Source organism: Oncorhynchus tshawytscha, linkage group LG18 (genome assembly GCF_018296145.1).
Source record: "Oncorhynchus tshawytscha isolate Ot180627B linkage group LG18, Otsh_v2.0, whole genome shotgun sequence".
Lineage (NCBI taxonomy): Eukaryota > Metazoa > Chordata > Actinopteri > Salmoniformes > Salmonidae > Oncorhynchus > Oncorhynchus tshawytscha.
Window position 1 is genome coordinate 18,473,340 of NC_056446.1, and position 27,754 is coordinate 18,501,093.

General features: G+C 43.4%; 1 protein-coding gene across 2 annotated transcripts in view; it reads left to right on the forward strand.

The window, feature by feature from the left end:
* LOC112217346 (EH domain-containing protein 3) overlaps nucleotides 1-27,653 on the forward strand; it is a 33,590-nt gene extending 5,937 nt beyond the window's left edge. For both annotated transcript variants that reach the window (XM_042300764.1, XM_042300765.1), the window contains 4 exons: nucleotides 2,639-2,736; nucleotides 14,188-14,600; nucleotides 16,670-16,834; nucleotides 22,366-27,653. In XM_042300764.1, the coding sequence (XP_042156698.1) occupies nucleotides 2,639-2,736; nucleotides 14,188-14,600; nucleotides 16,670-16,834; nucleotides 22,366-22,896 (1,207 nt within the window). In that variant the 3' untranslated portion in view covers nucleotides 22,897-27,653. The remainder of the gene's footprint in view (nucleotides 1-2,638; nucleotides 2,737-14,187; nucleotides 14,601-16,669; nucleotides 16,835-22,365) is intronic.
* Nucleotides 27,654-27,754: the final 101 nt, after the last annotated feature.

Sequence of the window (27,754 nt, forward strand, 5' to 3'; positions counted from 1 at the left end):
GAGAACATATGTGTGGAAATAAGGGTTCTTAAGAGTTTTTTTATTTTTATTTTTAAGGGTTCTTGGCATAAGGCCGCTGTTTGTTTGCAAACAGGAGAATCAAAAGAGCAGAGGATAGCTCAACTATGTATCTGGCATTCTAGTCTATTGCATTTCCAACATAATTATATATTTCCTATATCAGCATGAACATGTTTTTTTTTATAGATAAGAAACAGCCAATGTTACAGTTGCATTATTTGGTTGACAAAGCTGTCATTGAATTGGTGAGCGAACGATCATGTGACGCTGTCATGAGAAGCCCTCTGCTGCTTGGTGCAGCTTGCAGACGAGGAGGCCTAACATCCTGTCTGCAGCATCATCCTAGTCTGCTGCAGCCTTCCTGTGTTACAGTAACCACTATCGAGATTCAAGAATATGCTTTATACTGTAAATTGGTCAATTAAATTTGTCTTATTTTGCCGTTTGAAATGACCAAAGGGGGATATGAAACATATTTTAGTCTAAGAGGTCCATTGAGACCCACCCAGAAAAATTACACATGTTTCTGGGAACAGTTCACATGCTTCAAGACACCAAGCTCACTCAGTCTTGTCTTGAAAGGCTATACCAGACCGGTCATTTCCCCTCAGTAATAATTGTCACTTTCATGTACTATGTTTAGGACAGTGGAGGCTAATGATAATAATGGCTGAAACGGAGTGAATGGAATGGCATCAAACTCATGTGTTTGGTGTATTTGATACCATTCCGCTTAGTCCGCTCCAGCCATTTCCACGAGCCTGTTCTGCAATGAAGGTGCCACCAACCTCCTGTGGTTTAGGAAGAATGATTTGGTTCTAAGTGGTCAATACTTTATTTTACATGAAGAATACCTACAGTATATCACAAAAGTGAGTACACCCCTCACATTTTTGTAAATATTTGAGTATATCTTTTCATGTGACAAGACTGAAGAAATGACACTTTGCTACAATGTAAAGTAGTGAGTGTACAGCTTGTATAACAGTGTAAATATGCTGTCCCCTCAAAATAACTCAACACACAGCCATTAACGTCTAAACCGCTGGCAACAAAAGTGAGTACACCACTAAGTGAAAATGTCCAAATTGGGCCCAATTAGCCATTTTCCCTCCCCGGTGTTATGTGACTCATTAGTGTTACAAGGTCTCAGGTGTGAATGGGGAGCAGGTGTGTTAAATTTAGTGTCATCGCTCTCACACTCCCTCATGGGTCACTGGAAGTTCAACATGGCACCTCATGGCAAAGAACTCTCTGAGGATCTGAAAAAAAGAATTGTTGCTCTACATAAAGATGGCCTGGGCTATAAGAAGATTGCCAAGACCCTGAAACTGAGCTGCAGCACGGTGGCCAAGACCATACAGCGGTTTAACTGGACAGGTTCCACTCAGAACAGGCCTCGCCATGGTTGACCAAAGAAGTTGAGTGCACGTGCTCAGCGTCATATCCAGAGGTTGTCTTTTGGAAATGGACGTATGAGTGCTGCCAGCATTGCTGCAGAGGTTGAAGGAGTGGGGGGTCAGCCTGTCAGTGCCCAGACCATACGCCGTACACTGCATCAAATTGGTCTGCATGGCTGTCGTCCCAGAAGGAAGCCTCTTCTAAAGACGATGCACAAGAAAGCCCGCAAACAGTTTGCTGAAGACAAGCAGACTAAGGACATGGATTACTGGAACCATGTCCTGTGGTCTGATGAGACCAAGATAAACTTATTTGGTTCAGATGGTGTCAAGCGTATGTGGCGGCAACCAGGTGAGGAGTACAAAGACTAGTGTGTCTTGCCTACAGTCAAGCATGGTGGTGGGAGTGTCATGGTCTGGGGCTGCATGAGTGCTGCCGGCACTGGGGAGCTACAGTTCATTGAGGGAACCATGAATGCCAACATGTACTGTGACATACTGAAGCAGAGCATGATCCCCTCCCTTCGGAGACTGGGCCGCAGGGCACTATTCCAACATGATAACGACCCCAAACACACCTCCAAGACGACTTCTGCCTTGCTAAAGAAGCTGAGGGTAAAGGTGATGGACTGGCCAAGCATGTCTCCAGACCTAAACCCTATTGAGCATCAGTGGGGCATCCTCAAATGGAAGGTGGAGGAGTGCAAGGTCTCTAACTCCGTGATGTTGTCATGGAGGAGTGGAAGAGGACTGCAGTGGCAACCTGTGAAGCTCTGGTGAGCTCCATGCCCAAGAGGGTTAAGGCAGTGCTGGAAAATGATGGTGGCCACACAAAATATTGACACTTTGGGCCAAATTTGGTGTACTCACTTTTGTTGCCAGCGGTTTAGACATTAATGGCTGTGTGTTGAGTTATTTTGAGGGGACAGCAAATTTACACTGTTATACAAGCTGTACACTCACTACTTTACATTGTAGCAAAGTATCATTTCTTCAGTGTTGTCACATGAAAAGATAAACTTACAAAAATGTGAGGGGTGTACTCACTTTTGTGATATACTGTATCTGTATTTGTCCATCTGTGAGTCGGTCTGTCTGTTTGTCTTATGTCCGGCCAACTCTTTTTCTGTGTCAGATTTGATCATGTAAGCTCCGTATTTTTCAGTGTTGGGCTATATATCTGACCATGTCTATGGCCATGTCTGTGTGTTCTGTAGGTTTGTGTGTGCCCAGCTTCCCAACCCTGTTCTCGAGAGCATCAGTGTGATAGATACTCCTGGTATCCTGTCTGGAGAGAAGCAGAGGATCAGCAGAGGTACGGCTCTCAACCCCTCTACCCCTCTCTCAACCCCTGTCTCAACCCCTCCACCTCTCTCAACCCCTGTCTCAACCCCTCCACCTCTCTCCCAACCGCTCCATCCCTCCACCTCTCTCCCAACCCCTCCACCCATCTTTCACACACTCACTCAGTCCAGGATGGTCACCCTCAGGATTTAGAGATCAAACCATTTACAGACACAAGCACAGCAGTGTTTTATTGCACAACATAGTGAGAAGAAAGAAATCTGACTGAAAACCCTATATTTACTACTACAGAAGTAGTCATAATGCAAATGTGTACAAAAGCAAGACTTGGGAGAAAGTAGTGCTGTATTCTAACGTTAGCAGTACCTGTTTGCTCATCTATTCCCTATATCGTGATCGTGAAAATCAGTCTGTAGTAAAGAAAGTATGTCCTTGAAAAACTCAACATCTGTTACTGCTGGCGGCTTTAGCTCTGTTTTCTTAGCTTCATTAACAACAAATTTCCCAAAGGAAAATATTTGTATGATAATGTGGTGACGTTAAACCAGGCCTGTGCTGTTGAACCCACTGAGGGATTTGCATAACCAGTTCTGTATCAAAACATTGTGGCTTCCACACTTCTTACGCCACTTCTGTAATTACTTTATTAGCATTTTCCAGAACACTTTTGAACCTTCATTCCCACAGGGTTTCTATGTTTGTGGTGGAAATAGCAAGCAAGCTTCAGATATCCTGCTTCTCGTTGACTGACCTTTAAAACCATATGTAGGAAGACAGTGAAACATGTAGCTGAGGCAGGGTTTTAGTCTGCGTTCAATCATAATGTGTTGAAAGACACCAGATATCACAGAGAGAGATCGTGTATATGACACCGATATGTTCATGGGATTTTATACAACGGGTGGGTCTAATCCTGAATGCTGATTGGTTAAAACTGCATTCCAGCCGGTGTCTCTTCCACAAGTTACCACAGGCATTTTAACATCATAGATTTAGCCGATTTACTCTGTTCCATCTAACTGCGCAATCCACTGTCTCATTTCACCTCATCAACCCAGCCAGGCAATTTCTAAACTTGATATCTACTATAAAAAGCATCTTGACATTATCTCACTTTTTTTTGTTGTTGTTGTTTTTTTTACCCCTTTTTCTCCCCAATTTCGTGGTATCCAATTGTTAGTAGCTACTATCTTGTCTCATCACTAAAACTCCCGTACGGGCTCGCGGGAGAGACGAAGGTTGAAAGTCATGCGTCCTCCGATACACAACCCAACCAAGCCGCACTGCTTCTTAACACCGCGCGCATCCAACCTGGAAGCCAGCCGCACCAATCTGTCGGAGGTAACACCGTGCACCTGGCAACCTTGGTTAGCGTGCACTGCGCCCGGCCCGCCACAGGAGTCGCTGGTGCGCGATGAGACAAGGATATCCCTACCGGCCAAACCCTCCCTAACCCGGACGACGCTAGGCCAATTGTGCGTCGCCCCACGGACTTCCCAGTCGCGGCCAGTTACAATAGAGCCTGGGCGCGAATCCAGGGTCTCTGGTATCTCACATTTCTTTTAGACTAACATTTAGTTTTTCAAAAGCTGCGTTTTGTACAGACCTTGCTGTCTGTCTCTCCGACATTTGCAACATTGTTTCAATATTCAAATTCGAACTCCAGCTGTCCCATAGCAATGAAGGTGTTGGTAGGCAGGATGAGACAGATAGGTAGGCAGCTTTTCTTAGCCAGTCGAAATCATGAATCAGGATCATTTTTATGGATATATACACTTAGGTTGGAGTCATTAAAACTGATTTTTCAACCACTCCACAAATGTCTTGTTAACCAAATATAGTTTTGGCAAGTCGGTTAGGACATCTACTTTGTGCATGACACAAGTAATTTTTCCAACAATTGTTTACAGACTGATTATTTCACTTATAATTCACTGTATCACAATTCCAGTGGGTCAGACGTTTACATACAATAAAGTTGACTGTGCCTTTAAACAGCTTGGAAATTTTCATAAAAATGTCATGGCTTTAGAAGCTTCTGATAGGCTAATTGACACCATTTGAGTCAATTGGAGGTGTACCTGTGGATGTATTTCAAGGTCTACCTTCAAACCCTGTTCCTCTTTACTTGACATTGTGGGAAAATCAAAGGAAATCAGCCAAAACTACAGAAAAAAGTTGTAGACCTCCACACGTCTGGTTCATCCTTGGGCGCAATTTCCAAACGCTTGAAGGTACCACGTTCAATAGCACACAAGTGTAAACACCATGGGACCAGGCAGCCATCATACCACTCAGGAAGGAGAAGCATTCTGTCTCCTAGAGATGAACATACTTTGGTGTGAAAAGTGCAAATGAATCCCAGAACAACAGCAGAGGACCTTGTGAAGATGTTGGAGGAAACGGGTACAAAAGTATCTATATCCACAGTAAAACAAGTCCTATATCGACATAACCTGAAAGGCCGCTCAGCAAGGAAGGAGCCACTGCTCCAAAACCGCCATAAAAAAGCCACACTACGGTTTGCAACTGCACATGCGGACAAATATTGTACTTTTTGGAGAAATATCCTCTGGTCTGATGAAACAAAAATAGAATGACCATCGTTATGTTTGGAGGAAAAAGGGGGATGCTTGCAAGCCGAAGAACACCATCCCAACCGTGAAGCACGAGGGTGGCAGCATCATGTTGTGGTTGTGCTTTACTGTAGGAGGGACTGGTGCACTTCCCAAAATAGATGGCATCATGAGAGGAAAGTTATGTGGATATATTGAGGCAACATCTGAAGACATCAGTCAGGAAGTTAAAGTTGGTCGCAATTAGGTCTTCCAAATGGACAATGACCCCAAGCATACTTCAAAAGTTGTGGCAAAATGGCTTAAGGACAACAAAGTCAAGGTATTGGAGTGGCCATCACAAAGCCTTGACTTCAATCCCATAGAAAATGTGTGGGCAGAACTGAAAAGGTGTGTTTGAGCAAGGAGGCCTAAAAACCTGACTCAGTTACACCAGCTCTGTCAGGAGGAATTGGCCAAAATTCACCCAACTTATTGTGGGAAGCTTGTGGAAGGCTACCTGAAACGTTTGACCCAAGTTAAACAATTTAAAGGCAGTGCTACCAAATAGACTCAATTAGTATGTAAACTTCTGACCCATTGGGAATGTGATGAAAGAAATAAAAGCTGAAATAAATTCTCTCTACTATTATTCTGACATTTCACATTCTTAAAGTAAAGTGGTGATCCTAAAGACAGGGAATTTTTACAAGGATTAAATGTCAGGAATTGTGAAACTGATTTGAAATGTATTTGCTGTATGTAAACTTCCGACGTCAACTGTACAAATAACTATCAATAGAAAACGGGTCAAATAAAATGACGTGCAGCTAGTTTGAAATCTTTCCAGCTTCAGTTTGAAGTGATTACGTTAGCTGTGTTGTTGGCTAGCTCCTCTGAACAACAGTGTCCTGACGAGAGAGCACATTTTCTATGCCAGGTGAAATCGCTCATCATTAGCTCATTGTTATGTATGTATCCAAATAAATGTCACTAGAAACAGCTTAAACAAATATAGCTAGTTGGCTAGCTAGCAAGCAAGGGATAAGAACGTTGCCAGCCAATACGGCAATGGAACATTTTGAACGAGCGTCTGGGTCGCGTCTATAGATACAGAACAAAAAGACTGAATGACTGGGTCGACCAGCCGGCTTGGGTAGCAACCGTAGATTTTGTGTCGGGACTGTATCTTGTGGAAGGATGAAATAGTACGAATACATTCATAAAAATAACGTTTTTAATTAAAATATGTTTAGCATTATTTGAATATGTTGGTAACCTGCTGTATAAAAGTGATAATTCCAGAGAAGCCAGTGTTTGGGGGATATATTGGCACGGTTTGCCAACACCAGCTTCTCAGGAATTATCACTTAAGTGTAACATGGCCCACCAGCTCTTTCTACATGAATTCCATTGAACAGTGAAGACCATTGTATGTCAGTCTGAGTACACTCTGGTTAATCCTAATAAAAAAAATCTGGGTTTTATATCACTTATGACTCTCAGTGGTTCCAATGCTGCAAAGTACAGTATGTACATATACCTGCAGTTATGTCGTCTGCTATTCTGAATGGCTCTGTGTGTTTCTGAGGATGGCAGAGTGGAGTAGTGATCAATGTCACCATGATGTCACAGTGTTCCAGCCTTCTTATCAACAAGGACATCAGGACTCTAGAGTGGACAGATATGGTGCTTATCACTGTTATCCTAGCAGGCTGCCATAGGCTGACCAGCCACATATAATAGCATATACATTGCCAACTGTAATTATTGAGACAGTGAATCATTTTTCTTCTTTGGGCTCTATACTATTAGCTATAATTTGAGGGTATTTTCATCCATATCAGGTGAACCGTTTAATAAATGAAGGCACTTTTTGTATGTAGTCTCTCCCCCCCCATTTTAGGGGAGCAAAAGAATTGGGACAAATTCACTTGTGTATTAAAAGGTTAAGTATTTGGTCCCATATTCACAGCACACAGTGACGACATCAAGCTTGTGACTACACATGTGTTGGATGCATTTGCTGTTTGTTTTGGTTGTGTTTCAGATAATATTGTGCCCAATAGAAATTAATGGTAAATAATGTATTGTCACTTTTATTGAAAATAAGAATATTATACAGTACCAGTCAAAAGTTTGGACACACCTACTCATTCAAGGGTTTTTCTTTATTTTTACTATGTTTGACATTGAAGAATAATAGTGAAGACAACTATGAAATAACACATGTAATAACCAAAAAAGTGTTCATATAAAAATATATTTGAGATTCTTCAAAGTAGCCACCCTTTGCCTTGATGACAGCTTTGATCTTTGCACACTCTTGGCATTCTCTCAACCAGCTTCATGAGGTAGTCACCTGGAATGCATTTCAATTAACAGGTGTGCCATGTTAAAAGTGAATTTGTGGGATTTCTTTCCTTCTTAATGCATTTGAGCCAATCAGTTGTGTTGTGATAAGGTAGGGGTGGTATGCAGAAGATAGGTATTTTGACCAAATAGGGCTATGTCCATATTATGGCAAGAACAGCTCAAATAAGCAAATAGAAACGACAGTCCATCATTACTTTAAGACATGAAGATCAGTAAATCCTGAAAATTTCAAGAACTTTTAAAGTTTCTTGAAGTGCAGTCACTAAAACCATCAAGCGCTATTACGAAACTGGCTCTCATGAGGATCGCCACAGGAAAGATCCTCTGCTGCAGAGGATAAGTTAGTTCGAGTTACCAGCCTCAGAAATCAACAATTTAACTGCACCTCAGATTGCAGCCCAAATAAATGCTTCACAGAGTTCAAGTAACAGACACATCTCAACATTAGCTGGTCATAGGAGACTGCGTGAATCAGGCCTTCATGGTCAAATTGCTGCAAAGAAACCACTACTAAAGGACACCAATAAGAAGAAGAGACTTGCTTGGGCCAAGAAACACAATAAATGGAATTTAGACCGGTGGAAATCTGTCGTTTGGTTTGATGAGTCCAAACTTGAGATATTTTTTTCCAACCGCCGTGTCTTTGTGAGACGCAGAGTAGGTGAACGGAGGATCTCTGCATGTGTGGTTCCCACCGTGAAGCATGGAGGAGGAGGTGTGATGGTTTGGGGGTGCTTTGCTGGTGACACTGTCAGTGATTTATTTTGAATTCAAGGCACACTTAACCAGCATGGCTACCACAGCATTCTTCAGCGATATTTGACTGTCATTTGTTTTTCAACAGAACAATGACCCAACACACACCTCCAGGCTGTGTAAGGGCTATTTGACAAAAAAAGGAGAGTGATTGAGTGCTGCATCAGATGACCTGGCCCCTACAATCACCCAACCTCAACCCAATTGAGATGGGTTGGGATAAGTTGGACCGCATAGTGAAGGAAGAGCCGCCAACAAGTGCTCAGCATATGTGGGAACTCCTTCATTGGAAAGCAATGAATGAAGCTGGTTGAGAGAATGCCAAGAGTGTGCAAAGTTGTCATCAAGGCCAAGGGTCGCTTACTTTGAAGAATCTCAAATATAAAATATATTTTAATTTGACACTTTTTTTGGTTACTACATGATTCCATATGTGTTCTTTCATAGTTGTGATGTCTTCACTATTATTCTACAATGTAGAAAATAGTAAAAAAATTAAGAAAAACCCTTGAATGAATAGGCCTAATGTGTTGTTAATGTGGTTTGGAGAAAGGTTGTAGTCACATGTTGACAAGATGCTTAACAAGCGTTGTAATCCTTTTAGAGGAGACAGGTTTGTGTGTTTTCATGCATATGTGTCTGCGTGTTGGCCTGAGCGTGTCTGTGGGATTAATAGTGCTGAGTGCGCGTAGTGCAGGTTTGGCAGATGCAGGTTTGTTTCTGTTTCAATAAAGTAGCACAGCTTAGGATCCTACGTACACCACTGCAGTGGACAGGCCTGAGGATACTTTTCACAGCCTGTTAATGTTCTTAGGATTCCATAATAAGTGGACATATTTCCATAACATCACTCATGAACATGTTTGTTACAAATCACCAATTTAATAAGCTTGTGTCGAGCGTTTAGGGAAGAGTGAAATGAGTTTGAAACAGGTTAAAGTTGAGGGCCAAGTACTGCTTGATACTTTCAAGTCCCTCACAGAAAGTAGAACTCTTTAGTACCACTCGTAGTAAACAGGCCATATCTCTGGAAACTACTAAGCATGCCAGAGGCCTGGCAACAGTTGGCTAGGGACAGGGCCACGAGTATGGGGACAGGGGAGGGTTGCCACAGGAAGCCTTTTTATCACCCGAACAAGTATATTCCACACCTTCCCACGTCACAGCACAGTAGCACATCAGTACAAGGTGGGTGACCATCTGTGTATGCTTAGAACTGAGCCGAGAGAGAATCAGACTTCTTAAAAACACAGACTTACCTGGCAGATGGGAAGGATAATGACCTCAGTAAGGATGCCCAGAAGGGACAATAATAGAGATGTCTCTAAGCCCACAAACAAATGGAGAGAGAGAGAGAGTACTGGTTAGTTTATGGACAGCTTTCGCTACAGTAGGATACCCTGATAAAGGCTGCTGTTTTTAACCTTTAGGGAAAAACATTTAACCCCAGTATAATAAAGGCTTTATAAGAGTAATTCAGCAAATGATTTGGAGCTTTTTAACCACATAACACAGCTACACTGGAGATATCTGCTATAGAGCTGTTCTATCCTGTAGTTTCTGGGCTGTATTAGAGGCCTGGCCTTGCAGAAGAGCTGCTGTTAGTTTTAGCAGCTGGGAGCTTTCACTGATACTCAGCCAACAACAGAGAAGCCTCTCTTTCTGCTGGGCCAGGCCGCACAGACCTCCACTACACCAGGCCAGGACTCCTACACCATGCTCATATCCTGAGGAAAATACTAATACCAGCCCAGGTCTATTATAGCAATAATGATGTTATATTCTGTGCCTCGCAGATTCCCTCATTCTGGATGGCTTGCACATGTTGTCCCAATGTAATGAAGTGGTACGGTGAGGTACAGGTCTGGCTAGATAAAGTTTGAGGACATTTGTTTAGGCATACATGACAATCTGTCCCAATCACTGAAAGGTCCACTGAGTGTATCAATTCTTTCAAATCTATAAAGCATTTGATCATAACTTTTCAGCTTACTTAATTTGAATCTAACAAAGAGATGCACAGTCTTTTTAAAATGTATTTTTTATTTACTGAGTGGTTTTCCACCCTTTCAGGCAACACAATAGTCATCTTCAGCAGGACGCATACCTGCCCTAAGTGAATAAGTATCTGATTGCAGCGTATTTTCATAACCAAGGGCCAAGCCTGCGTTCCCAAGTCAACCAGTAAAACAGTTAAACCTCTGAGGGGCCAGGAGTCAGAAGTACAGTGCTAGGAAAAGACTATCCCTTACTTGTGAACTGTCATTGAACTGTGGAAAATGACAGATTCCTGGATCTGATATTCCAATCACTTTCTATGGCTTCTGAAGCCCAAGTGTAGGCAAAGTCACAGCGCTAGTTGACTAGCTGTTTGTGTGTTCAATTCGGTTGCAAGTCAATGACGTGAGGAAAGTGGGATTTTTTATGTGTCTTACACTTGTTACCTTTGGATAGACTTGGGAATGGACATTAGGACAGTGTCACTCTTTCCAACTAATTAGGTAGCAGAGCAGACAGACAGAAGATTGGTTCCAGGTTGGTGGACTGTATGACTTCGTTCATTTCTTGCCTTGGCATCGTGTTCTCTATAGCAAGCCCACATTCACCATGCTTCCAATAACAATAGATTGCTCACTTTCTTCATTATTCATTTATAGTTAAACTGCTTGAGAAAAAAAAAGAAACCCGCACACTGCTCTTGCTACTCTCACTGCTTTTTAAGCTTTACCTAAGGCTTAATAAAGAGCAGTGTGCAGGTTTCTTATTTTTTCTCATCTTATTCAACTGTTTTCATGCACCTGCAAAAAAGATTGCTGAGCTCAGATGTGCGAGTGCCTTTTGAATTATAGTTAAACTACTTGAAACATGGTAATTCTTTCAACTTTATTCGGCTATGGCTGTTCACCCACTTAACTTTGTTCTACACTTTGGTTTTATCTTACCTTATTTAAGTCAGCACAGCTGTGTTTATGCGTATGTGTGTGTGTGTGTGCGCGCGTCTGAGTCTTGGCGTGTTTAAGTGTGTGATGTGTAACTGTGTGTGGGGGGACCTGTTCTTGAATCTCTCTGACGCGTGTCTCTCAGAGTGTGAATGTTACTGTTTCTCTTGTTGCTGTAGCAACCCCACAGGAAATGTGGTCACAGTCTTCGTTGTTTGTGTGTCATCTTAACTTGTTGAAATACAATGGGTTGGTAAATAGAAGTTATACCAGGAGCTGTCTACAAGCAGAATACAGAGTGCTCTTATTTCCACCTGTAATGTTTTTTAAACCTCTTGTCTTCAACATTTGGTTTTCTGTTCTGTCAGGACCCTGACTGTGTTTCAGTTCTGGAGAGGTTCATTACTAGACTGTATTATGATTATCACAATGTACAACATTCACCCACACATATCCATGTTGACTTGAAGCTCTGAACCCCCCCTTTTCATACATTTCATTTTTCACCTCTGTGTCTCCTTTCTTCCTGTGTACAGCTGCGAATGAACATGGACCCGGCTATAGCGAGTATCATAAATGCCCATATGGAGGTATTGTAGTGAAAGTTCCGACTTTAAACAACCGCAGTGTTAACCAACGCAGCTTGCCTATACTACAGTAGACCCTATGGGATTTCTGCAGTGCTGCGTCAAGCCAGGCCTAAAATAACTGGGTCCCTTGACATTAACAGCTTACTGTGCCCCATCGTTATAAATCAGTGCCATAATGCCATGGTCCTCCAACCAGTTTCACTGCTCTTATTGTCCTGCCCATTATTCACGTATGGTCTTTGACTTACTGTACTGCTGCCTATATTTCGCTCCAGAGGCAAAGGAGCCGTGAGTGTTTATTTCTGTTTAAGCCCTTACGGTAATACCGGTAGTTGATCCATAGTCAATAGTACGTCTAGTCAATATACTTGAGAACTAGAGAAACACTAGCAAGGGTATGGAGTAGCAAGTAACCACTAATGATAAAATACCTCCTACGAAAAGGTGAGAAAGGTGTTCAGAAGGTAACGATAAAGGCCCATAGTGAAACTGCCAAATCATCAGGGATGAGGCCTCTGCGTTTCTATCCTGTATCGGCATGGAATAAAATCCTTCCCTGGAAACATGGCCCTGGCTGCCATATTCCATGCCTCTGATTTGAGCAACATTAACACACTAATCCCAGCTTCTGGTACAGTACCTTCTCCAATTCTGTGGAAGTCTCCCCCTTAGCTGTAAGTGCACCAAGGTAAGGAGGAGCTCTGCCATGCACCCCTGGGGTTGGAGTAGGAGAAGGGTGGTTAAGTATTCCATGAAACGGGTGTTTCACTTTATAGATGCTATGAGTCTTGATATTGAAATGCATCTCAGCGCAAACAGCTTGAGGTTGTGGTTCCTGTGTCTATGATGTGCCTATGCACAAACAATAGACCTGAAATGGAAGTCCTGGGTTGTCTTCTATTCTTTTTGATTTCATAGATCACTCCATTGTCTCGTTTTGCATTCAACAACTTTTACACGCGTGCTTTAAACAGATGCTCTGTTTTCTTCAAGGTGTACTCATACGGTATGTTTCATTATTCTCCTCATAATCCTATGTCACACATGTTGTGTGTAGTTCCCTGACCCATTGTTATATTACAGCATACACATAGATTTTTCTGTAGCCAAGCTCTTTGAGCAGAACCTTTTTTATATTAGTCGTTTTTATTATGTGATTTTCTCCACTTGGGTCCCAGCCAGTTAGAGTTAGGAATGGAACAGAGAGAGAGAGAGGGAGAGAGAGTACGGTGCCCAAGGTCAACTTACTGGCTGACTGCGGGTCTGCTTCCAATTAACACAGTGAAATACTCTCCCCATCCAATGGAAACTCTTCTTTCAATGGCATTCAGATAAGAGAGCCATGTCTACCACTGATATCTTGTCAATGGGAGACTTAACTACTTTCACAACTAGGAATACATGCTTTGATAATGGACTCGTCCATTAGTACTCATCACCTGCTGCTATCTAGAGACAAGAGTACATTTTAATTTATCTGGAGCTGAAATCTGTTTTCCCCCGACAGCTCTCTTCGTCTCTGGGCTTCTCGGATCACTGGCTTCAGATTAGACAGCTAATTGCTCCATTAGATTAGCAGTTGTTTGGGGGAATTCTCCTTCTCGCCTGAAATGCCTGTCTTTCTCTCTCCCTCCCTATCTGCTGCTGGGAGATAGGTGCAGGAGGAGAATGAAGTGGGTCAGTTGCCCGCTTAGTGTAAAACCTGTTATCCAGCTAGCGAGGTTGAGGGTAGGAAAGGAGGAGGAGGAGGTCATGAAGCCATATGCTGAGTCATTCAGCCCCTTCTTGTCCTTCCCTGCTCCTCAGACTGGGGTTAAAGAAAGCACCGTCATTCTCCTCAATCCACTGTATTAGCATGAAGTGATGACATAGTTAAGCGAGAAGTGAGGACAGGACAGATTAATATTGGCTTTAGAAATCCTGTTCTCACTGCATAACGGTAAGAAAAGGGAGAGGCACAAAATGATTGACCAATGGATCATGTTTTTCAGGCTTTCAGCCTCTATCTCAGATAGTGGTTTTAACTGTTGTCTTTAGGAATTTATGACATGTCATACTGTTTGTCCTCTTGAGCAATAGCAGGCCTCCCAATTTTACAACATTCTTCTGGTTACTTAGCTGGATGCCACTGGATCGCTCTGGCCCTCCAAGAGTCTGTACTGTTGATGTTCTGCTGGTTGTTGACCCTGCCGGTTGTTGACCCTGCCTATCTCCCTCCACTACCCCTCACCCCCCCTCTCTCCAGGCTATGACTTCGCAGCCGTTTTAGAGTGGTTCGCCGAACGCGTGGACCGCATCATCCTCCTGTTCGACGCCCACAAGCTAGACATCTCAGACGAGTTCTCAGAGGTCATCAAGGCCCTGAAGAACCACGAAGACAAGATCCGGGTGGTTCTAAACAAGGCTGACCAGATCGAGACGCAGCAGCTGATGAGGGTTTATGGCGCCCTCATGTGGTCGCTGGGGAAGATCGTCAACACGCCTGAGGTCATCCGTGTCTATATCGGGTCGTTCTGGTCACACCCATTGCTCATCCCTGACAACCGTAAACTGTTTGAGGCGGAGGAGAAGGACCTGTTCAAGGACATCCAGTCACTGCCCCGCAATGCTGCCCTCAGGAAGCTCAACGACCTCATCAAGAGGGCACGGCTCGCTAAGGTAAGCTCTGACTACATGCACGCACACATTCTCTCAGAAAAGAGTGGAAAGTACTCCTAAGTCATTTTGGTCTGACTAGAAAGTTCTCTTTTTATTAAGTATTAAGTCATTTTTCCAAAGAGAAGAATAGTATTTTTTTTAAAAGGTCTTTGAATGGAATAGAATCTCAAGAGACACCACACAGTTGCCCTGACTGACCAGGAACTATAATACAGTAGACTCACTATGCAAGAGTAATGAGTGCAATCACACCCACTTTGTTAGGATACGATAACCTTCCCCTACTAAGCGAGCTGCCAACCCTCTCCCCAGGGGAACATTATGTGACTGCGTGGTGAGATGAAGGCTGGTACAGTGGCTGTACCTGGGTACCTTCACAGCTGAGCTACACTCTAATAGAGTCATAAAGCATTGGTGGCACTGAGAACCCAAAGTCATACCACATCAACTATCAGTCATAGGTCACTACTGTTCACTTGACATAGAGACTTGATTGCAAGTGGGTTTGAGATGCAGTTGGTCATGGACAAACCTTAACTTCAACCCCACATGTAGCTTACATTTTTTTGGGAGCATGGTTTTCTCTCAGGACACAGGAATGTTTAGTTTTTTAAATTTTACAACTCACATCATGCAGTTTGGAAATAAATCCTATTTTTATTTGATTTTTTTTACACGTCAACAAAAAACTGGCGATGGTGATAATTTTACAGCAATAGAAATCATTCCACAAGGACTAGGTTTTATAAGTCATTATATTGATGAATCATTTTTTCCAAGCTAGATAGAAAAATAAATTGCAAGGTGAGTTGTTCTGTGGTCAAGGCCTACTGGCTGACTGATGGACGAGCATCCAGGGATCACAGCAGTGGTTAGGATAAAGACAGGTCATTTAGGCACACACACACCCTTCAGGACATCCTGTTGAACAGCCAGGTACTGTAAAGGAGGGCCCTACAGTACCTGAATTTGTCCAATAGAAACTCTTGGTTTGCTTTGGTTTGTTTCTTAAATGGTAAAAGGTTTCCGTAATGAATACACCCCAGGTCTCGTTGTTATTAGAACAAACACTTCTGATGCTCTCTCAAGGTCTTTCTGCACATAATTCAATACCCACCCCCCCCACCTCCCTGCTTGGCTCTACTATCCAACTCACTCTATCCATCCCTCCCCCAGCCACAGATCATGCCTAAACACATCTGGATCCAGTTGAATCCTACTGTAAGGTCAGGGACATCCCAGAAATTATGACAAGCTCATCAATTCAAATCAAAATATTTATATAGCCCTTCTTACATCAGCTGATGTCACAAAGTGCTATACAGAAACCCAGTCTAAAACCCCAAACAGCAAGCAATGCAGATGTAGAAGCACTGTGGTTAGGAAAAACTCCCTAGAAAGGCAGGAACCTAGGAAGAAACCTATAGAAGAACCAGGCTGTGAGGGGGGGCCAGTCCTCTTAAGGCCAGATTTGTTCTTCAAGATGGTCAAACATTCATAGATGACCAGCAGGGTCAAATAATAATCAGTGGTTGTAGAGGGTGCAACAGGTCAGTGCCTCAGGAGTAAATGTCAGTTGGCTTTTCATAGCTGAGCGGTCTAGAGGTTCGAGACAGCAGGTGCGGTAGAGAGCGAGAGAGTATTGCATTCAGATATAGCATACATGACATGTGAAGTTCTTCTTTCATGGTAAATTGTCTCTCAGAAATCTCCAGGAGAGCCAGTTGTGTGATGCGTTTTCTTTTTTTTGCCTTCCCCTCTCAGTTTTAGGAAACCCTAAGGAGGGGAACCTCTTGAGTAGCCGGATGTGGTACCTGCTACATGCACCCTCATAAAACTGCTTTAAGTGCTTCCTTCCTGTTTGAATGTTTAAAATATCAGACATTTCTTTTCAATGACTTTGGGAGATTAAGGGAAACATTAAAGAGCCCTTTGTGGCACAACAGACACATAAACAAACCCTGTATGGGTCCCGAACCAGCATTTGGGAAACACTGCATTACTTGCGTGATGTCTCTCTGCCCCACTTGGTATTACCAGTCCTGTTGTTTTCTGCTGTCTCGTTGTAGGTCCATGCCTACATCATCAGCTCTCTGAAGAAGGAGATGCCAAGTGTGTTTGGAAAGGAGGGCAAGAAGAAGGAGCTGATCAACAGCCTGGGAGAGATCTACAGTCGCATTGAGAGAGAACACCAGATCTCCCCTGGAGACTTCCCCAACCTCAAGAAGATGCAGGTGAGATAGACACACTCCTGTGTAAGGTATAAGAGTAGATGTACACTACCATTCAAATGTTTGGGGTCACTTAGAAATGTCCTTGTTTTTAAAAGAAAAGCACAAAAAAATTGTCCATTACAATGACAACAAATTGATCAGAAATACAGTGTAGACATGCTTAATATTGTAAATGACTATTGTAGCTGGAAATGGCAGATTTCTTTTAATGGAATATCTACATTGGCGTACAGAGGCCCATTATCAGCAACATCACTCCTGTGTTCCAATGGCACGTTGTGTTAGCTAATCCAAGTTTATAATTTTAAAAGGCTAATTGATCATTAGAAAAACCCTTTTGCAATTGTTAGCACAGCTGAAAACTGTTGTTCTGATTTAAGAAGCAATAAAACATGCCTTTAGACCAATTGAGTATCTGGAGCATCAGCGTTTGTGGGTTCGATTACAGGCTCAAAATGGCCAGAAACAAAGTACTTTCTTCTGAAACTCGTCAGTCTATTCTTGTTCTGAGAAATGAAGGCTATTCCATGCGAGAAATTGCCAAGAAACTGAAGTTCTTGTACAACGTTGTGTACTACTCCCTTTACAGAACAGCTCAAACTGGCTAAAACCAGAATAGAAAGAGGAGTGGGAGGCCCCAGTGCACAACTGAGCAAGAGGACAAGTACATTAGAGTGTCTAGTTTGATAAACAGACGCCTCACAAGTCCTCGACAGGCAGCTTCATTAAATAGCACCCGCAAAACACCAGTCTCAACGTCAACAGTGAAGAGGCGACTCCGGGATGCTGGCCTTCTAGGCAGAGTTCCCCTGTCCAGTCTCAACGTCAACAGTGAAGAGGCGACTCCGGGATGCTGGCCTTCTAAGCAGAGTTCCCCTGTCCAGTCTCAACGTCAACAGTGAAGAGGCGACTCCGGGATGCTGGCCTTCTAGGCAGAGTTCCCCTGTCCAGTCTCAACGTCAACCGTGAAGAGGCGACTCCGGGATGCTGGCCTTCTAGGCAGAGTTCCCCTGTCCAGTCTCAACGTCAACAGTGAAGAGGCGACTCCGGGATGCTGGCCTTCTAGGCAGAGTTCCCCTGTCCAGTCTCAACGTCAACAGTGAAGAGGCGACTCCGGGATGCTGGCCTTCTAGGCAGAGTTCCCCTGTCCAGTCTCAACGTCAACAGTGAAGAGGCGACCCCGGGATGCTGGCCTTCTAGGCAGAGTTCCCCTGTCCAGTCTCAACGTCAACAGTGAAGAGGCGACCCCGGGATGCTGGCCTTCTAGGCAGAGTTCCTCTGTCCAGTCTCAACGTCAACAGTGAAGAGGCGACTCCGGGATGCTGGCCTTCTAGGCAGAGTTCCTCTGTCCAGTGTCTGTGTTCTTTTGCGCCCCTTAATATTTTATTTTTATTGGCCAGTCTGAAATATGGCTTTTTCTTTGCAACTCTGCCTAGAAGGCCAGCATCCCGGAGTTGCCTCTTCACTGTTGACGTTGAGACTGGTGTTTAAGTTGGCGCCAAAGAACATGGCTGACGTTTTACATTCTCCCAACCAATTGTGCTATTTTGTTAGGGTTTTTTTGCATTTTGTGTAACATATTTTTAAAAACTTATTGTGTACATAATGCTGCTGCTACAGTCTCTTATGGCCGAAAATAACTTCTGGACATGAGAACAGCGATTCATCACCGCTGACTGGAGGAAACTTTTTCCTTTAACGAGTCCAACGAGAAGAATATCCTGCTTTCACTGGAACAGGCCCAGATTCGAGCAGCCTTCTGAGAAATCCGTAGGCGAGTGAGTAAACTCCCACTGCCATCCGTTCTTCTTGCTAACGTTCAATCATTGGAAAATAAAATTGATGACCTACAATTGAGATTATTTTACCAACGGGACATCAAACTGTAACATTTTATGTTTCACCGAGACGATACGGACAATATAGAGCTAGGGGGATTTTCCATGCACCGGCAGAGCAGAGACGCTACCTCTAGTAAGATGAGGGATGGGGGTGTGTGTATTTGTCAATAACAGCTGGTGCGTGATGTCTAATATCAAAGAAGTCTCGAGGTATTGCTCGCCTGAGGTGTAGAGTACCTTATGATTACTGTAGACTACACTATCTACCAAGAGAGCTACAGTAGTCTCCAAAATTAATGGCACCCCTGACTGGCAATGCACAAACAATGCTTAAACAAATTATAAACAATATAATTATAGAGAGAAACTCAAAATACCAACATGTGAGAAATACTGTACTTTATTAATGTTTCAATGAAACCAACCAAAATAATGTATTGATTTCATTAAAAATCAATGTCCTCCAAATCAAGGTTTCACAATTAATGGTACCCTTAAAGATTATTGTAAATAACATCTACAAAAATTAAACCACAAAATAAATTCCACTTATTTAAGTTATCTAAGTCTTAAGGAACTATATTGAGCCATTACATCACTTTCATTAGGGTATATAAATGAAGTAACACACATGCAATATCCCGCTGTCATTCCAACACCATGAAGAAAACAAAAGAACTAGCCATTCAAAAGAGACAGAGGGTCATAGACCTTCATAAATCTGGTAATTGCTACAAGAAGATCCACAAACGATTGAATATACCACAGAGCACTGTCAGGGCAATTATTAAAACATTCAAACGATATGGAACAGTTGAAAACCTCACGGGTAGAGGACACAAATGCATTTTGCCCCCCAGGATAGGGAGGGGGATCGTGAGAGAAACAACAAAACCCCCAAGAATCACTGAAACAATTGCAGGCCTTGGTGCCGTCTTAGGGTCACCAGGTTTCAAAAAGCTCCATTAGACGCCAACTCCACATCCACAGGCTCTTTGGAAGGGTTGCCAGAAGAAAGCCTTATCTGACCCCAAGACACAGATGCAAGCGCTTGGAGTTTGCCAAACGTAATTTAAATTAAGACTGGAAGAAGGTGCTCTGGTCAGATGAGACCATAATTGAACATTTTGGTCAGATACAGCATCGGCATGTTTGGCGTCGAAACAGAGATGCATACAAGGAGAGGCACCTCATACCCACGGTGAAATATGGAGGAGGGTCAGTGATGTTTTGGGGCTGTTTTAAATCCAGAGGTCCAGGGGCACTGGTTAAGATTGATGGCATAATGAATTCTACCAAGTATCAGGCAATTCTGGCTGACAATCTGGTTGCCTCTGCCAGAAGGCGGCGACTTGGCCTTAGGTGGACTTTCCAACAAGACAATGACCTGAAACATACCTGAAGATCCACACAGAAATGGTTCTGTGACAACAAAATCAATGTTCTGCCATGGCCATCTCAGTCGCCAGACCTCAATCCAATCGAAAACCTGTGGGCTGAGTGGAAGAGGGCAGTTGGTAAGTGCAAACCCAAGAATGTGAAGGATCTTGAAAGGATTTGCATAGAGAAATGGTCCAAAATCCCCCCAAATGTGTTCCTTAACCTTGTCAATTATTACAGGAAAAGACTCCATGCTGTTATCCTTGCCAGAGGTGGTTGCACTAAGTACTAAATGAGGAGTGCCAATAATTATGAAACCTTGAATTTGGTTAAATGTATTTTGTATTAAATAATTGTATGATTTTGGTTGGTTCCATTTGAAACATGAATAAAGTACAGTATTTCTCACATGTTGGTATTTTGAGTTTCTCTAATTATATTGTTGATATTTTTTAAAGTATTGTTTGTACATTGCCAGTCAGGGGTGCCAGTAATTTTGGAGCCTACTGTATATTATTAGTAGCCGTCTATTTACCACCACAGAACGAAGCTGGCACTAAGACCGCTCTCAACCAACTCCATAAGGCCATAAGCAAAGGAGAAAATGCTCACCCAGAAGCGGCGCTCCTATTGGCCGGGGACTTTAATGCAGGCAAATTTAAATCAGTTTTACTACATTTTTACCAGCATGTCACATGTGTAACCAGAGAAAAAAAATCCTAGACCACCTTTACTCCACACACACAGATGCATACAAAGCTCTCCCCGCCCTCCATTTGGCAAATCTGACTATAATTATATCCTCCTGATTCCTGCTTACAAGCAAAAACTAAAGTAGGGAGCACCAGTGCACCACCTCTCAACACGGAAGTGGTCAGATGACACAGATGCTACACCACAGGACAGTTTTGCTAGCAGAGACTGGAATATGTTCCGGGATTCCTCCAATGGCATGGAGGAGTACACAACCTCAGTCATCGGCTTCATCAATAAGTGAATCGATGACGTCGTCCCCACAGTGACTGTACGTACATATCCCAACTAGAAGCCATGGATTACAGGCAACATCCGCATCGAGTTAAAGGCTAGAGCTGCTGCTTTCAAGGAGTGGGAGACTAATCTGGACGCTTATAAGAAGTCCTGCTATGCCCTCAGACGAACCATCAAACAAGCAAAGCGTCAATACAGGATTAAGATTGAATCCTACTACACCGGCTCTGAAGCTCGTCAGATGTGGCAGGGCTTGAAAACTATTACGGGTTACAAAGGGAAACCCAGATGCGAGCTGCCCAGTGACGTGAGCCTACCAGACGAGCTAAATGCCATTTATGCTCGCTTTGAGGCAAGCAACACTGAAGCATGCACGAGAGCACCAGCTGCTCTGGATGACTGTGTGATAACGCTCTCGGGAGCCGAACAAAACCTTTAAACAGGTCAACATTCACAAAAGTTTCAAGTTCCTTGGTGTCCACATCACCAACGAACTATCATGGTCCAAACATGCCAAGACAGTCGTGAAGAGGGCATTACAAAACCTTTTCCCCCTAAAGACACTGAAAAGATTTGGCATGGGTCCCCATGTCCTTAAAAGGTAATACAGCTGCACCATCGAGAGCATCCTGACCAGTTGCATCACTGGCATGGTATGGCAACTTCTCGGCATCTGATCAATTTTATTTTATTTTAATGGACAAAAAATATGATTTTCTTTCAAAAACAAGGACATTTCTAAGTAACCCCAAACTTTTGAACAGTAGTGTATAATGCAGCATATGGGCTGGACAGACAACATCATAGCATGTATACATAAGAGCCAAAAAGTATGACTACAAACATGACTCACATTGTCATGTTTACCTAGAGAACCTGATTTGCTTTGGATAAAGCCCACAATCTGTGCTATTTTCAAGCAAACACAAATCCTCTGACTGAGCTAACACACCAATGTATCTGCCCTACTGGGACAAACTGGTTTGAGCCATGGTGGCCAAACAGCCCCTTTCTGATTGGCTGTGGTCAGCCATTACATCTGAACCACCCCCAGTCCATCTGGGCCTGATGAGCACTTTGTTTTCCTCACTGAGAGAAACACCATTATGACTTGGCTCAGAGTAGAGAATAAACAGCAGTCATGTTGATCCTTTCTGTCATAAATGTATCTCTGATGCACAGACCAGGACAGTCATGTACCTTGTTCCAACCAACCTCACACGCATTAGAGACTGTAAAAATGTATCAACGAAGATCAGCTTGACTCTGAAAACACAGCTCTTTTTAACTCTAACCTCTGCCCTCTCTTCCCTCTTATAGGAGCAACTGAACGCCCATGACCTGAACAAGTTCCAGCCCCTGAAGATGAAACTGCTGGACACAGTGGATGACATGCTGGCCCATGACATCGCCAGCCTCATGGTGCTGGTCAGGCAGGAGGAGACCAACCGACCCCAGCAGGTGGTGAAGGGAGGGGCCTTTGACGGTACCCTCAATGGGCCCTTTGGCCATGGCTACGGCGAGGGTGCTGGAGAGGGCATCGATGAGGCAGAGTGGGTGGTGGCCCGCGACAAGCCAATGTACGACGAGATCTTCTACACGCTGTCGCCGGTCAATGGGAAAGTGACAGGTGCCAACGCCAAGAAGGAGATGGTGAAGTCCAAGCTGCCCAACACTGTGCTAGGGAAGATTTGGAAGCTGGCTGACATCGATAAGGATGGGATGCTGGATGATGAGGAGTTTGCCCTGGCCAATCACCTGATTAAAGTCAAACTAGAGGGCCACGAGTTGCCCGCCGACCTCCCCGGTCACCTCATCCCCCCCTCCAAGAGGAAAATCCCTGCTGAGTAGACCCACCCCTGCATCCTCACTTCCACAGGGCACTGAAGAAGAAAGGGAGTTGGTAGGAGGAAGGGCAGGGAATGATCTTCGGGGGGTGCGGGGGTAAATTCATCAAGGTTGGACAACCACGCTTCAACATGAAACAAAGAAAAGTTTTAACTTTGTGGTCATGCTTAGAGAGAGTAAAAAGATTCAAATTGTTGGCTTGCTCTTCTGACCTATGTATGGTTTTGTTTTGTTTCTTTTTTAAATTAAACTGGGTTGAAGGGGGTAAATGTCATGGTTCAGAGTTGGGGGAACTGATATTGGACTCTTACTGACTGCACCACCTGCATGCCATATTATTAAACACCCCCGCTTAGAGTGTGCTATCTGTGACAATAACCTGCATTATCATTGGATACATGAACCCTGTCTGTTTCTCAAGCATAAAAGATTTTGTATTTTATTTGAGCCTGAATTTGAACCTACGTCATATTTCCCTTGGCATAAAATAGGCATGTTTCAAAAAGGATCAACTTAATCTTAATCATCTTTATTACTTATCATCTTTAAAATACAATAACGGCTAAAATGCAGTGATATGAACCCTTTAAAAAATAAATCGACATATTCTATTTTCTTCTTGTGAACAGGCGGCATCCTAAACATGCAGGCCCTTCGTAGCCTGACCAAGAGACTGTTACAACTGTATGGCTGTCATGTCGGAAATCTGAGAGTTGGTAGACCTTTAAATGTATAATGTTTTGAAAGTGCTTTCTAGTAACTTGTATCCCTGTCCAACGTTTGTATGTTTATACCTACGTATTTAACCTATTATTTAGAATACTTCACTGTTGAGGGAAAGAGACTTCAATCTTTCCATAGACAAGGAGGGGAACTGACAATGGAAACGGACAATTTCCTTAGTTATGCATTCAGTGTGCACTGTTTACCTAATTAAAAAGCAAAGGTTTTAAATCAGCACTTTCATTCAATTACTGTACTCAGATCGCTTCCCTCAATACTGTAGATAGCACAAAAAATAGTTACATTCTTCCTATACTGTGACTTTCAATGTTCATCATAGAGTGTATATCTACCATAGAGACTAGGTTCTATATTTTATGATATCCACTAGTGTTGTAGTTGAGACCACTTCTGGATATTATCCACCATAAAGAATATATCATAATCCAAATACCCCGTGTTTGTGTACCTGATTGGTCAGAAACAGAAATTGAATAGGTCAAATATATATGGGTATTGTATATAGAAAAGGCCCCCTAATTGCGTGTTCAGGGCAAGTTTAATTTCGTAGCTACAGTAATACTGGGACCATGTTGGGGGAACACAGGTCTGAAAGGAGTTCTTAGGGGAACTGATATGTTGAGAATATACAGCACACAGTATGAAAGGGCTCTATTCAATCCGTAGCACTGAAGATCCGCTTTATAGAGCGATTGACAATTAAAGACAATGTTCCCGTGGTCGTGGAGACTGCATTCACTGTAAACGCTGCGTATGTCGACTCAATCAGAATGAGTTTCTCCCACTCTGTACACAAGGGGTAAGTTTCTTTCCCTGGCTGATATGACTGATACTATTTTCTCCTGCTGTCAGTCTGTTGCTGCTGACAGTACGCTAAGTATCCTGTTGTCATCAATCTGTTGCTGCTGACAGTACGCTAGGTATCCTGTTGTCATCAATCTGTTGCTGCTGACAGTACGCTAGGTATCCTGTTGTCATCAATCTGTTGCTGCTGACAGTACGCTAGGTATCCTGTTGTCATCAATCTGTTGCTGCTGACAGTACGCTAGGTATCCTGTTGTCATCAATCTGTTGCTGCTGACAGTACGCTAGGTATCCTGTTGTCATCAATCTGTTGCTGCTGACAGTACGCTAGGTATCCTGTTGTCATCAATCTGTTGCTGCTGACAGTACGCTAGGTATCCTGTTGTCATCAATCTGTTGCTGCTGACAGTACGCTAGGTATCCTGTTGTCATCAATCTGTTGCTGCTGACAGTACGCTAGGTATCCTGTTGTCATCAATCTGTTGCTGCTGACAGTACGCTAGGTATCCTGTTGTCATCAATCTGTTGCTGCTGACAGTACGCTAGGTATCCTGTTGTCATCAATCTGTTGCTGCTGACAGTACGCTAGGTATCCTGTTGTCATCAATCTGTTGCTGCTGACAGTACGCTAGGTATCCTGTTGTCATCAATCTGTTGCTGCTGACAGTACGCTAGGTATCCTGTTGTCATCAATCTGTTGCTGCTGACAGTACGCTAGGTATCCTGTTGTCATCAATCTGTTGCTGCTGACAGTACGCTAGGTATCCTGTTGTCATCAATCTGTTGCTGCTGACAGTACGCTAGGTATCCTGTTGTCATCAATCTGTTGCTGCTGACAGTACGCTAGGTATCCTGTTGTCATCAATCTGTTGCTGCTGACAGTACGCTAGGTATCCTGTTGTCATCAATCTGTTGCTGCTGACAGTACGCTCGGTATCCTGTTGTCATCAATCTGTTGCTGCTGACAGTACGCTAGGTATCCTGTTGTCATCAATCTGTTGCTGCTGACAGTACGCTAGGTATCCTGTTGTCATCAATCTGTTGCTGCTGACAGTACGCTAGGTATCCTGTTGTCATCAATCTGTTGCTGCTGACAGTACGCTAGGTATCCTGTTGTCATCAATCTGTTGCTGCTGACAGTACGCTAGGTATCCTGTTGTCATCAATCTGTTGCTGCTGACAGTACGCTAGGTATCCTGTTGTCATCAATCTGTTGCTGCTGACAGTACGCTAGGTATCCTGTTGTCATCAATCTGTTGCTGCTGACAGTACGCTAGGTATCCTGTTGTCATCAATCTGTTGCTGCTGACAGTACGCTAGGTATCCTGTTGTCATCAATCTGTTGCTGCTGACAGTACGCTAGGTATCCTGTTGTCATCAATCTGTTGCTGCTGACAGTACGCTAGGTATCCTGTTGTCATCAATCTGTTGCTGCTGACAGTACGCTAGGTATCCTGTTGTCATCAATCTGTTGCTGCTGACAGTACGCTAGGTATCCTGTTGTCATCAATCTGTTGCTGCTGACAGTACGCTAGGTATCCTGTTGTCATCAATCTGTTGCTGCTGACAGTACGCTAGGTATCCTGTTGTCATCAATCTGTTGCTGCTGACAGTACGCTAGGTATCCTGTTGTCATCAATCTGTTGCTGCTGACAGTACGCTAGGTATCCTGTTGTCATCAATCTGTTGCTGCTGACAGTACGCTAGGTATCCTGTTGTCATCAATCTGTTGCTGCTGACAGTACGCTAGGTATCCTGTTGTCATCAATCTGTTGCTGCTGACAGTACGCTAGGTATCCTGTTGTCATCAATCTGTTGCTGCTGACAGTACGCTAGGTATCCTGTTGTCATCAATCTGTTGCTGCTGACAGTACGCTAGGTATCCTGTTGTCATCAATCTGTTGCTGCTGACAGTACGCTAGGTATCCTGTTGTCATCAATCTGTTGCTGCTGACAGTACGCTAGGTATCCTGTTGTCATCAATCTGTTGCTGCTGACAGTACGCTAGGTATCCTGTTGTCATCAATCTGTTGCTGCTGACAGTACGCTAGGTATCCTGTTGTCATCAATCTGTTGCTGCTGACAGTACGCTAGGTATCCTGTTGTCATCAATCTGTTGCTGCTGACAGTACGCTAGGTATCCTGTTGTCATCAATCTGTTGCTGCTGACAGTACGCTAGGTATCCTGTTGTCATCAATCTGTTGCTGCTGACAGTACGCTAGGTATCCTGTTGTCATCAATCTGTTGCTGCTGACAGTACGCTAGGTATCCTGTTGTCATCAATCTGTTGCTGCTGACAGTACGCTAGGTATCCTGTTGTCATCAATCTGTTGCTGCTGACAGTACGCTAGGTATCCTGTTGTCATCAATCTGTTGCTGCTGACCGTAAGCTCGGTATCCTGTTGTTGGCAATTTGAGTAGATGTTGCAAATGATACGGTAGCCAATAAAGGCGACCGAGCCAAGCATTTCTCATTCTGCTTCCTGTTTTTGTTTTGATTAACTTCAGTAAGACTATTTGATCTCCTGAGACAGTCCCTTTCCAGATGTCAGGGAGCTATGAATCTACATGGACACAAATCAGATGACTGTTTTCATGCACGCCAATTAAAGGGATGTATTTTGAGTCCGATTGCAGCTTCTGATTGTATCGCACCTCACATGTGCTCAACAGTTATGCTTCACATGTACACAACCCATTCAATGATAACTACATACACTGGATGCCTGCTCTGTGTTCATCACAACAACTGTAAATCCATTGTACAGCCCCTTGTAAATGAGAACACACAGTCTTCCCTGTCGAGCTGGTGGAGAATACTCAAACAGCTGCTGGGGTGGCACTCGCTGATCTATAGGCTAATGTGGTGTATCACAAGTGGAGCTGTCGGTGATGTTTGTGCAGTCACCTCTCTGAGCCATGAATATAGAGAGTTAGAAGGGGTGTCCTGGGATATGGATATTTTCATTCAGTTGTATTATTCATGATTAACAATGAGCGGTCTACTTGGTAAACCACAGTACCCTGCGTGTGTCTTTCTGTACCATATGTGCGTGTGTGATTAACAGACTTGCAGAAAACCAGTAGCCATGTTCATGTGTATGTTGTTCTATGTAACTGTTCTCCAGTTGGTGGGAAGTTGGATGGTGAAACATTCCGCATATTATGTTCTGCTTTGAAAACGAAATAAAGCTCATTCATTTATTACAGAGTTTATTGTGCTGTTTTCATGTGTCCCCACATGGGAGTAGACCACACTGCCTTCTGTATAAACTCTCTCATCTCACTCGCTCGTGTCATGTCTTTCTTTTC